Raw genomic sequence first — 12390 nt, forward strand, 5'->3', positions numbered from 1 at the left:
TATATTAATAAACACGTCCGATTGTATGGACGGAAAAAGTATGAGGGGCATCATGGACATAGACATCCTCCGAAATAAGAACACACCAGACCTGTTAGTACTCCCCCCTTTCCATCACACATCCTTAATTTTTGAGACACAATTTGTTTTCTGAGACTGGGCAATCACGGTTCATCCCCCCAGATGCCAAAGACCGGAAGATCTTCAGCCATGTACAGCAGACCATTATCCGGGAACATCACGTCAGAAAGCGGGGATGGACCTGACACTGGGGGTGGGCCAGAAGGAATAGTCCCACCGGGAGAGCAACCCAGAGGGATGCCCGAGGTAGTTAATGCAGAGATGGCTGCATCGTAGGACAAAGTGGCGGTGGGGTCTGAGCCATTGTATAGGGCTTCCCAGACATCGTTATCGGTTGAAAGTTGGGATTGAGGGGGTGGTTGGGAGGGGGGGTAGGAGGATGGAGTTCCAAGGGGCATTTTGTTGGGGGAGGTAGGAGATAGTGCAGCGGCGGATGCAGATGAATGAGTACCACTTGGACGAGTGAAAGGTAGAGCTTCTGGGGTCGGGGAGTTACGATCCTCATCACCACCTACTTGGCCAAAAAGCTGGTCGACCTGTTTGCTGCGCCTATTCATCCATTGTCGGTTTCGCCGGGAAACGTACTCGGTTACAGCAGCGTGGAGGTATTTGATAATCTGGAAGAAACGGCATGCATGTGGATCGTGCGGGACAAATAGCTCTAGGAACCGTTCCGCTTTATTCATTCCTTCTTCCAAGGGGAGGAGATTATCGTAGTCGGCGAAGAATGCAGCGCCGAGGACGATAACAGAATTAAAAACAGAGTTGATCAAGAAGGGTAGTCGACGTGGAAGGGAGGTATACTGGCTGAGATCATCGACCATGTCTAGACCACGAAGTGCGGAATAGACACATGCATCTGCAAACAACGATATTCGGGAGCTACCGTTTCGAGTTTCGGATAAATCGGGTTTTCCCTTGACATACTGGGCGACACGGTATATAAGGAATGGCCTTGTCAACAAGATGATCGACCAGTAATATGACCCAAACACATGAGCTGCAGCTAGGCTGTTTTCCATGGATTTAGTTTCGAGCCGCCCAGCCTGAATTTTGAGGATTGCTGGCAGAATGCGAACCCAAGCTCGATGCTGGTTGGAAATCGTTTCCGCAACATTGATCGATATGACTTGCTTCATGTACACATCAGTCAAGATCCGTTCGAATATTCGACAAAGCGAAATAACCGCAGCAGAAAGCTGTTGGTCTGCGGTTAAATTGGGTTGTGATTCTCCTGATATGAGAGCATCTTCACGACTGTCATAGTCGTAATCTGAAGTTGCGGGAGGGCGTCCCAGGGAGGCGCTAAGGAATAGATCCATCATCCGAAGACTCTTCCAAACTCGCTCCCTCGCTCGGCGCTCACGTCCACAAAAGAGCGCGTTTGCATCCTTGCGGTGAATCCCGGCCGCGTAGGCAGCACGTAGAGCAATCCCCAGATTCATAAATGCACCATTGCGCCTGCATGCGCCAAGCATATACATGGAAACCAAAATGTATGATTGAATGGTGGATATGCTTGGAGTTTCCTGAAAGGCCGAGAAGGCCAATTGGCGACCACTGCCAAAATATTGTTCAGCTACTGTCTGATCAATATCGGAAACCTGAGCCCCAATGGCAATGACAAGATAGAAGATAGAGCTAACAGTATCTTCGTCGCCCGATGGGTTTGCAACCCAATTAGCTAGCCGTGGGTGGAACTCTTCCAGATCAAACAAGTCAAGCAATGGGCTTGTAGCAAGCACAAACTGACGAGCTAGTCGTTGGGCTTCTTCGTTCTTTGGTGGCGTAACTAGAGCTCCGGACTGAGTGTTTGGGTTGCTCTGAAAGGCCTCGAGCATTGAATGTCGTGAGTTGTCCTCGGTGAACTCACATCGGCCAATGGAGGATGTCACAACACGGCGCAGACTCTGTAAAAATGACAAACTCGCCGAATCACCAATATACATATACTTCCCCTGGCCATCGCGCAGAAGCCGCGCCACTTTTGGCACAGGAGCTGTCCCTGCCTTCTCATCTTTTTCCTGGTGTTCCACATTCATTCCTTGATCCTCGAGGGAGTTCAAGAGGCGGTCCATGGCCGTTTCGCGCTGCGGAGATGGTACCATGCGCTCACTGAGCAACATTGTCGAGTCCTTGGCGTCTGGCTTGAGTAGGCGTGCGGGCCGATCCGAGAAAAGGCATTCCGACTCTTTGTGCCTCTGAACACAGATTGTACATGGTTGTTCACCGTTGCATTTCTGTTTCCGCCGTTTACAGCTGTCGCAGGCTCGTCGGCATCGGAGCCGTGCCCCCGGGGTAGTGCTGGCCCGAGGCATCCCGATCGCCGCGATCCCGTTTGATGAATAGGTCGGGCCACTAGTCCGGGGCTTTGGCGGTAATTATCGAGGCATGGTCTGAATCGATTGATTCGGGGGCGATTTGGATTGATTCAAGTCATCGTTGAGATCTAATGTGATGCTAGAGACCGCTTAAGTGCGGGCGTCTGCTTTCCCCGGACTCCACTATATGACTAAGCGTATTCACCCCACCTACCCAGGCACCTCCAGAGTCGTACATAGATGAAGATGGATTTGGATTCAAAATCTCGGATAACGCATTGATACATCAATATAACAAGAATAAATATACTTCAATTCCAAAAACTTTCCGAGGATTATGGCCGGAACGACACTATTTTGCCCCAGGTGTCGGCAGTGCCCCAGATGCCAGCCCGCAGGCATTCCAACTGCACAATCTGGCTGTGATCCACAAAGAGGTTGACATCAACACCGAACTCACGGACGTACCAATTAAAGACCTTGGGATCTGCAGCCTCAAACATGACACGCTCGGGAGGAAGCTCCTTCATGATCCTTGACACCACATCGGTCCGCCAGGACTTGACGTTTTCAGTGATGCCTTCTGATTCGATCATCAACCGCTTCACCCCAGCGTCAAGGAATTTACGACCCAAGTTCACTAATTTTCCGGGGTCCGAGGTCCCAATTGCTTCAAGTCCCGAAGCAGGTGTGTCTCCACCAGCTCCGAATTGAATCCCCAATTCAGGCTTTGGTTCCAACTTGTATGAGTGGACTTTTTCAATAAGGCGAAGCCAGTCATCCTCTGGAATTGATAGAAAACCGGAAGAAAGTTCAATGACGTCGAGTCTATGTTGACTAGTCAGATTTTACATTTCAGGCACTTGGACCTCGAGCTGGGGGTACACATACCCGAGATCCTTGCATTTCTTCAAGTAGCGGTCAAATACCGTATTCGGATCGGGGTGTGTGAGGAGATGCTCAGCCCATCCACCCTGAGATACGAGATTTGGTGTCAAGAGTATGCTTCCAAATGTGCTAATTTTTTGGTCTAGGACAGTCTTACCGTTGAGATGTACACGCCGTGCTCATGGGCAAGATCGACCAATTCCCGTAGTGGTTTCTCGTGAAAGAGAGAAAAAGCACCTGGGTGTGTCTTAGCGCTCTCGTTTCTGGCGAGAACCGAAGCCCTGTTGGGACTCACCTCCGGCAAACTTGAGACCATCTACATGGTCGCCCATCCTATCAGATGCTGTCAGATATCATTTGATGAGTAGTGAGATTTCGGAACATTACGTTTCGAGGATATCTGCGAGATACCTTTTGCCCATGACCTGATTTAGGTTAACCCCACGGGGGAAAAATGATAATAGGAGCTATATGGCACCTACTGAGTAGTATGGGCCTCTGATCTCAGTGACCCCCCTTGTTCTGGGCTTGGCAGGTCTAGGGTTTGACCGTGCGAAGCCAAACCCATTTTTCTTGTCTTGCAAAAGAGTGACTCCTTGGTATATATTCGGGGTGGTAGAAAAGTGCCTGGATGAGGTTGACAAAGTAATGGCCGCTTGTGATGAGGCGCGGCTCATAACGCGTCTGACTGTAAGTGAATTAACAAACATATTTACGGAGTTGCTGGATCGAACGTTGAGTCGAACCTACGTAGTATTCATATTCAATGTATATGTTAGGGGAAAGGGTTGACGTCAAACGGACTTCATCAAATATCAGATATTACGTAGGAACAAGCAAAATATTACATCACTTTATTTACTACATAATACATATGTACTCCGTACTCTGTACAAGATATTGCAATATATCTGTACAGGTACATATGCACTAGGTACCTCAAGACAAGAAAAGAGATTCATTCCATGTACGTATATATCTATATGTATATATTGTATATATCCACGTTCATATACACTAGGACTACGCTAACATGTACTAAGACTAGCACCGGCTCGGATACCGGAGACTGTCTAAGGCGAAGTGGTCTCGGAGATCGGTAAGAAGAGGTCCGAGGTACTTTATGCATATTTTATAATACACACCTGTACGAATACCAGTACGAGTACGAAGTATAGCTTTAAATTACAATTGTAATGTCTTGGCGTTGATTTCTAATATGGTAAGAGGTCACATGCATCTTCGTATAACTTTTTATGTCCGTTGTATAATTCCAGTATTGTCCAGTATTGTCCAATCAACTGGGATACCGAAGTATGGAATGTTATCTGTCCCGCTGTATCCACGACCGCCAAGAAACAAAACCAGCCTTGTGGACTCCCCTTTTGAAACATTATTCAACATACAGTATGCCCCGGTGTATGTATGCCCATGGTAAAAAAGCACAAAAGAAAAAAAGAAAAAAGGAGACCCCAGAGCTGTTGATTCCGTTGATTCCGGTGACTCCCGCGGCTGTCCTGGATGCTCTGGCTGCCCTGGCACCTGCCCTGGCCATTTCTCTGTTTTGAACACAACCAGATGGCCCTGAATCCCCCTCAGCTATCTCCACATCCCAAATCCTCTCATTCTTAAAGTACTTTATTATATGTTGCTAGGGCATCTTTTTTCTTCCCTTTTCCCTTTGAGAAGCGGTATATAGATACTGGTTCCTTTGATATCCAAACCATGGGAGCTGGAGCGGTCATAGAGCCTCTGGTGGTTATTGTCCTCTTGTTTGGAGGCACCTGGATCAACCGCTCTGAGGGATCATCCTCGACTCGACGCTACAGCCGACGGAACTCGAACGACCTTCAACGAGCAGCTTCATCTGATTCTTTGGAGTCGGGATACTCAAGCCAATCGACAAAGGATGGCCTGTTGGGTTCTCGGTCCCACTCACCACAAGCCCCAGAAGATCGATGGCACAAGCGACATATTGGACTCCTGGGGTTGAATTTCGAAGTGTCATCGCCGAATACGATCGTCTTCCAAGACCGCTTGCTCAGCCGGTTGCTCCGAAAGTTTCCTTTCTTGGTGGAATGTTGGTATTGGGCTTTGGTTTACTGGGTAGGTTGATTTGGCTATTTGCTTCCTTACCTTCAGCCTTGGCCAACCCCATAACTCACAAATTTGTGCAGACGTACCAGCTCGGTCGCGCCTTTACCGCCGTCACTCTCAAGGATGACACTGTCGATGTTGCGAGGAGACATGCATTGCAACTAATCGTGATCGAGGAGAATCTTGGTATATTATGGGAGACCTTGATTCAAAGACACTTCCTTCGCCAGCCCCTTGTCATGCCTTGGATCAATTGGATATACTCCTTCATACACATTCCCGGGACAATCGCATTTCTTGTCTGGCTCTATTACTATACTACAGTGCGGAATCGAATCGATGAGCCCCAGCCTGGCAAGCCCATGGGTGCTGTGAGCGGGTCGCCTGCAGGTCCTCTACTATACCAGGCCCGCCGGCGGACTTTGGCCGTGTGCAATCTTCTCGCATTCGTGGTTTTCACTCTTTGGCCTTGCATGCCACCTCGGTTACTAAGTGACCCAGCCGCGGATGGTGAAGAGGCGGATCTTGGCCGCAGTTATGGATTCGTGGACACGGTGCATGGTATCAATGGATCAGGCAGTGTGTGGACAGAAAACCGCTTCTGTAATCAATATGGCAAGTCTTGTCTGACCTGAGTTTTCTCGACGAATCCTTGACTTACTGTGAGCAGCGGCAATGCCTTCTTTGCATTTTGGGTACTCTTTAATGATCGGCCTCACACTGATGACAATACCTTTGCCACAACACCACCGGCGCACAATCCTGCGTACCAGGCTGACCCGTGTCCTGAGATTGAACCTCCCGTCATGGCGCCGCCTTGTTTGCGTCACACTCGGATTCTTATATCCGTTTACCATCCTTGTAGCTATTGTTGCTACTGCTAACCATTTCATTCTGGATGCTGTCGCGGGAGCTCTTGTATGTGCCTTGGGGTGGTATTTTAATCGGATGCTGCTCAATCTGTTGCCGCTGGAGGACTACTTCCTTTGCCTTGTCCGGATCCACAAGCCGGAACCGTCACTTCTCGATATCCCTGAAGAGGATCTCCCTACGAGTGAAACTGCTTCTGAACATGCTCGCATCTGAGTCCTCCAGGGTTTGGCATTTCCTAGTCGATTCGACTTTGGATTCAGCATCTTTGCTTTAGAACTTGATACCTTGTATGAAACCCCCACCAGACCGGTCTGGTTTATAATCTGTGCATATGGACCTCCTAGTTATTGTCCCCCAGTTCTCTCTGCCCTGTCTCCTCTCCTGTGCCTAATCAACCAATTAATATGTTTATGCAAGAAAAGATTCTTTGTTAGAAAAGCCTGAAAGGCAAGGATTTGAGGATCTAACAACTTCCTTTGCCTACATAGTAACATACATAACTATCACATACAATAACAACCTAAACATACAAAGCAAACCTCATGATATTTCTTTCAGATGGAAAATATAAAAACATCAAATCCTTCTAGGGAAAAAAAAAAAAAAAGGCATCAGATCAGAAAAAGCCAAATCGCATCATCCTTAGTGGGTTGCACTTACATACAACTTTAGATGCGTTCAGGGCCCATTCGATTTGTTTCGTTTATCCCTCGTATTCACCCATCCCCATTTAAATCAACATCCAACAATACCGATTATATTGTGCTTCACGTATACGTGGTCCCCGTCGCCGACACGGGCACCGCGAGTTAATAACGTGAAATCACAAAGGTACCGAGTCGTAAGCTCCCTAGATGACCGTTCATTTCACGATCTGCTCACATTGAAGTGATTGCATGTCATTCTCAAAATCATTCGATACGATCTCGATAACGGTCGACGACCTCAATCTATATTGGCAATCTATTTGATAAATTGCGATTGCTTGCAAAGAGATTCAAGACTGCTTGCGACTGAAGGCAAATGTGATTGAATCGTGCCCAACACCAATATACAAGACATCTCTTGGCACTTGACAGTATGGTATATGCCATCTGTGAATGAATGACCGGAAGATATTCTTCGAGAACAACCAATTGACTGCATATCACCGATTGCTTATGCGCAGTGTTGCCAAGATATACGGTGATTGTGAAGGCAGACAGCAAGAGAGGCAACAAACCCTTCATCTGCTGTGTGCTATATGCGATCGACCTGCGAGACAGAGATCAGAAAGAGTCTTGATCAGAAAGAGTCTCGGTCGTTCCTTCGCTTTCGAAACATCGAAACGTCGGCCTACGATCTGTGAGATAGACAATCCCACAATCCCAGTCTCCCCTCTTCACCACGTAGGAGTTGACAATCCTTCGTGACATCTCCAATACATGCTCCCATTGCGACGCACCTATAGTCTACATCAAAGAGGTATGTAGCTATTTAGAGATATCTCGACCCCCTATGTGCATTATGCCATCCTCTTTCATTGTCCATCCCAAATACCATTCCCCCAGGCTGTTCAGATCTGACAAAAACAAAACAAACCATGCTCATCATCATCATCACCAATTCATCGCTTTACTTGTTGTGCGGTGACTTGAAAGTTGTGGCGTCATTGGGGGTCTTCCGTTCTCAGACGCGTCTTGAAGTTCCCGCGCCTTTCGCGACTCTCTTCTCTTCTCCACATCTCTCCTACACCTCCCCTGGAAGCTCCCTCCCACCACCTACCCCAGCTTCAATCTACCAATCGCCTACTGATTTTTTACTTATCTCATCCTAGCTTGCCACTATGGCTGATGATACCCCTGTGTCTGCGCCCGTCGAGGGCGACCAGCCCGAGCGCACTACTGAGCAACCCACTGACTCCGAAAAGAAGTCTGAGGATGTGACTATGTCGGAAGACAAGCCTGCCGGTAAGCATCGACTGATTGATATCAATCAATTGTTTTGCGCCTCTATCTCTCAACCCTGTCCCCCGGTCGGGACATCCTGTTTCTGTGCGACACTAACCCACTGTTTCTTCCAGAGACTGAAGCCGCGACCGAGAAGGCGGACGCTGAAGCTGAGGCTGATAAGCCTACCTCTAATGAAGTTCCCGAGGCCAAGGCCGATGGTGAAACCGCCGAGGCTGCACCTGTCGATGCAGAGGCTGCTGCGCCCGCAGTGGCCAACGGAACCCCTGCCTCAGCAAAGAAGTCCTCCAAGAACCGTCGCACCTCCACCGGTGCCACTCAGAAGCTGAGCCGCAAGAAGTCCCAGAGTCGCATCACCCACCTGGACGCTAAGCCCGGCCAAACCTATCTTGCCCGTCTTCGCAGTTATGCGCCCTGGCCGGCTATCATCTGTGACGAGGGCATTCTTCCCCCCAGCTTGCTTGAAACTCGTCCCGTTACCGCCATGCAGAAGGATGGATCCTACAAAGGCGAGTATGGTGACGATGGCAGACGCGCCCATGAGCGTACCTTCCCCGTCATGTTCTTCGACACCAATGAGTTGTGAGTCAACATCCGCGCGGCCGCTACGCTAGACACGAACTTGCTACTGACTAATTTTTGACAGTGCCTGGGTTCCCAACACCAACTTGACCCCCCTCGACCCTGCCGAGTGCAAAAACATCTCCGAGAAGAATAAAAGCAAATCACTCGTCAATGCCTACAAGGTCGCATCCGAGGGCCACAACCTTCAGTACTTCAAGAAGCTCCTGAACGAGCACCAGGCAGCTATTGACCAAGAAGAAGCTGAGTTTGAAGCTCAGGAAGCAGAGAAGGCAGCTGCCAAGGCCGCAAAGGAGGCCAAGAAGGGTAAGCGCAAGAGCAAGGGTGCTGAGACCGATGTTGAAATGGAAGATGCGGATGACTCCAAGAAATCCAAGGCTCCTTCCAAGAAGCGCAAGAAGGATGTCGAGACCGATGCTGAAGCGGAAAAGGTATGTGTAACAGGATCGTTGTGATTTTGACCTCGCTCATCTCACAATATTATAGCCCGCAAAGACTCCCAAGTCCAACACCAAGCTCAAGTTGACCACCCCCAAGGCTCCCGCCGCGGACACCGGAAAGAAGACTCCCTCCAAGACCAAGAAGGCACCTGCCAAGAAGGGCAAGGCAGCTCCCGCTGCCAGCGACGAAGGAGACAGTGCCGATGCTAAAGAATCCGAAAAGCCCATTGACCCAGAGGAGTTGAGAAAGAAGAAGGAGAAAGAGAGTACGCAATCCCCCGTCTTCCCCGACGATCCCGATCAGGCCAGCTTATTGTACATTGCAGTTCTATTCCTCCGCCACAAGCTTCAGAAAGGTTTCATCTCCCGTGACCAACCCCCCAAGGAAGATGAAATGGCCAGTATGGCTAGCTACTTTGACAAGTTAGAAAAGCACTCGGACTTGGAAGTGTCGATCATCCGTTCGACCAAGATTAACAAGGTCCTTAAGATGATTGTCAAGCTTAACTCGATTCCCCGGGATGAGGAGTTTAACTTCCGCCACCGTGCCATGAACATCTTGTCCAGCTGGAAGAATATCCTGGACGCGGACACTCCCGGCCCTGCTGACAAGGATGACAAGCCCGCCGCTAACGGATCTAAGGAGGAGGATGGCGTTGAAACCCCCAAGCTGGAGACAGAAGAGGAGAAGGAGCCTGAGTCCAAGTCGACTAAGGAAGTTGATTCTCCAATGCCCGACGCGGATGAGAAGGCCCCCGAGCCGGAGAAGGAAGAAAAGCCCGAGAAGAAGGCAGTTGAGGAGCCCACCGAGGAGAAGTCCGAGGAGAAGTCCGTCGAGGCTACTGCTTAAGTGGTCTAAGAATCACGACTTTGCGATGTCTGTTTTCTTACTTTTTTTTCTATTTGCGCTCTCATTCATGTTCTCTTCTCTGTCTCTGTTTCAATCTATGCGGTTCTGCCGGTTTGTTTCCTTTTTTTTTATCTTTTTTGTCACCTGCCAACGCAATACTGGGATATGGGGCTGGACCAACCAGCAAGGCTTCTTTGAATCAATTGAAAATGTGATTGTTCTTTCTGAATTGGCTTCTGCACATTGACTTGTGTCTTGGCCATGGAGCATGGGAGTTACCTGGCTCTGGATCTTTTCCCAGAGGTTGCACGCCAATGATCTCTTTCGATGTCGAGTCCATTGTGTACTAAATTGGGCCCGGAGTATCGGAGAGAGTGTTGTTTTATGACGTGAAAATGAACAGAAGGGTCCCCAAAGGTACGTAATGGAGGGGTTATGTCTCCTTCGCTACATCTATTAAGTTCTTGAATACAAGGATCCATAATGGCAGTTTTGTAAATCAGTAAATCAGTAAATCAGTAAATCAGTAAAACGTATATAAGACTCTGTGGAAAGTCCCATTCCATGCGATTGAGGTTATCTCTATAAAATGTCTATTTGAATGTAGTCAACGTATCGACAGGGAAGCGCTTACATACCCGGCTCTTTGTAAAAATCAAAAATCCCTACGCCTTCTATATATGGATGCAGTTATACATCATGCTCCTCAAACCCAAATAAAAAAAAGAAAACATGGTATGACGCCGGTTCAACGAAATCCCCAGATTTCCTGTCCAAATTACTCATGCCTCACTCGCAGCAACGCTATCGTCGACCGCGATGACAACCACAACGCAGATATCATCAACTTTTCCACCACGGTAATAGTCACCAGGGTGGTAGCGCTGAGCCTCCTTAGCAAAGGGCCCATCGCGGCGATAGTCGACACTAGCAATTTTCGTCTCTCCAGCAATCGTGGCCGCAAGAACAGACTGCAACGTGACTCCAGCCTCAGGTCCAGACTCGGTATTAGCCGGGTCCTTGGAAAGCGGCGAGCCCGATAGAATGGGAAGAGCATCAGCCAATCCACCTGGCGCAGCTAGCGCACGCAGGTTCTCCGAGACCCCAACGCCAGACGCTGTAGCCGTCCACGCGCCAGTCATAACCATCCGGCTCGTGATGAGCTTGAGGATATCCTGATTATTGAGATTATCAAACACACCATCAGTGGCAACAATGAGCACATCTCCATGCTGCATCTGCACATTTGTAACCGACGCATCACGGGGGAAATCCTCCAAAAATGCTCCACCAAAAACAGAAGCCTGGGCGCGCATACGCGGCGGGATCACGCTAAGCTGGTACGGGGTATTGAAACCATGCGTCTGCGGAACCGAGTAATGATGAACCGCTGCCCTCCTCAACAACACCGATCCCGAATCACCCAAATTAGCCAATTCGACCCGTCCATCCGGCAACGCGACGCCAACAGATGCCGTACTTCCACCCGCGCGGATGTTCGGATCCGCCACGACCTGATCGTACCCAGCCTGTATGAGGTATTTCGGGCGCAAGCGCTCGGCAGGCTCATGCCAGGTCTGCGCGGTCTGCGCCATGTAGTTACACAATCCATGCGAGAAGTCTGCCGGATCGACGCGAGATTCGGTCCAGCCTCCTACACCGTCTGCGACGCCGAAGGCGACTGCTTCGGCGTTTTTGTCTTGGTGGTCTGAGATGCGGTTTCCGATGCGAGTTACGAAGAAGGCGTCTTCGCCTGAGTCTGGGCGGTTGCGACGGCGACTGACAGAGTTCTTGTCCTTTGAGACGCCTAGGGCGTCTGCTGTTGGGTCGAAGTTGTATGCATTTTTGATGGGATGGAAGCGGCGGCCTTTGCCGGAGGATGAGACGGCGACGCGATAGGAGAGGTTTGAGGGCGAGGGCTTTTCGAAGTTGGTCGTTAGGGTTGCGTGGAAGGCTCGGCGGGAGGGTTGGCGGGTTAGATTCAGGCTTAGACGGGTGTCTGGTCTGATCCTTGCCGCGTGAGAGGACAAGCGGACATGTTGGGCTTTGAACAGGGAGGGTGTGTATGTGCTCGGATTGGTGGAGATTGAATAGACGCCGTCTCGAACGATGGCTTGTAGGCTACTGCAGGCGGTACTGCAGGCTCTACAGGAAACACTTGGCGGGATCATCTCAGGTTTGGGAGGGGGTTATGTATAGTTCCCTCGTGGAGTATGGGTCTCCTATTTGAGAGCGAGAGGAACAAGAAGAGAGGAAACAAGAGGTATAAAGAGAGAATCAAAAAGCCAAAAAAAAACCAGGAGCTGAAT

The 12390-nt window shown here is 49.5% G+C and overlaps 5 protein-coding genes across 5 annotated transcripts; 2 read left to right on the forward strand and 3 right to left on the reverse strand.

Moving 5' to 3' along the window:
• Positions 1-164: 164 nt before the first annotated feature.
• N7537_009946 (putative C6 transcription factor) lies at positions 165-2207 on the reverse strand (the record flags this gene model as incomplete). Its single annotated transcript, XM_056901000.1, has 1 exon — positions 165-2207. One exon carries the CDS (start codon positions 2205-2207, stop codon positions 165-167), a length of 2043 nt encoding a protein of 680 aa, XP_056749668.1.
• A 530-nt stretch (positions 2208-2737) lies between these two features.
• On the reverse strand, positions 2738-4000 carry N7537_009947 (phosphosulfolactate synthase; the record flags this gene model as incomplete). Its single annotated transcript, XM_056901001.1, has 6 exons — positions 2738-3230; positions 3294-3376; positions 3448-3527; positions 3586-3623; positions 3678-3715; positions 3773-4000. The coding sequence occupies 6 exons, from the start codon at positions 3998-4000 to the stop codon at positions 2738-2740; spliced, it is 960 nt and encodes a 319-aa protein (XP_056749669.1).
• Positions 4001-5015: 1015 nt separating this feature from the next.
• Positions 5016-6473, forward strand: N7537_009948 (phosphatase PAP2 family protein; the record flags this gene model as incomplete). The annotated part of the gene is made up of 3 exons (XM_056901002.1): positions 5016-5396; positions 5468-5990; positions 6058-6473. The coding sequence occupies 3 exons, from the start codon at positions 5016-5018 to the stop codon at positions 6471-6473; spliced, it is 1320 nt and encodes a 439-aa protein (XP_056749670.1).
• Positions 6474-8085: 1612 nt separating this feature from the next.
• On the forward strand, positions 8086-10081 carry N7537_009949 (uncharacterized protein; the record flags this gene model as incomplete). Its single annotated transcript, XM_056901003.1, has 4 exons — positions 8086-8209; positions 8323-8791; positions 8856-9222; positions 9278-10081. 4 exons carry the CDS (start codon positions 8086-8088, stop codon positions 10079-10081), a joined length of 1764 nt encoding a protein of 587 aa, XP_056749671.1.
• A 782-nt stretch (positions 10082-10863) lies between these two features.
• Positions 10864-12252, reverse strand: ppmA (type 2C protein phosphatase PTC7; the record flags this gene model as incomplete). Its single annotated transcript, XM_056901004.1, has 1 exon — positions 10864-12252. One exon carries the CDS (start codon positions 12250-12252, stop codon positions 10864-10866), a length of 1389 nt encoding a protein of 462 aa, XP_056749672.1.
• Between the last annotated feature and the right edge of the window lie 138 nt (positions 12253-12390).

Source organism: Penicillium hordei (assembly GCF_028827395.1).
Source record: "Penicillium hordei strain IBT 12815 chromosome Unknown utg000005l_segment0_segment0, whole genome shotgun sequence".
NCBI lineage: Eukaryota > Fungi > Ascomycota > Eurotiomycetes > Eurotiales > Aspergillaceae > Penicillium > Penicillium hordei.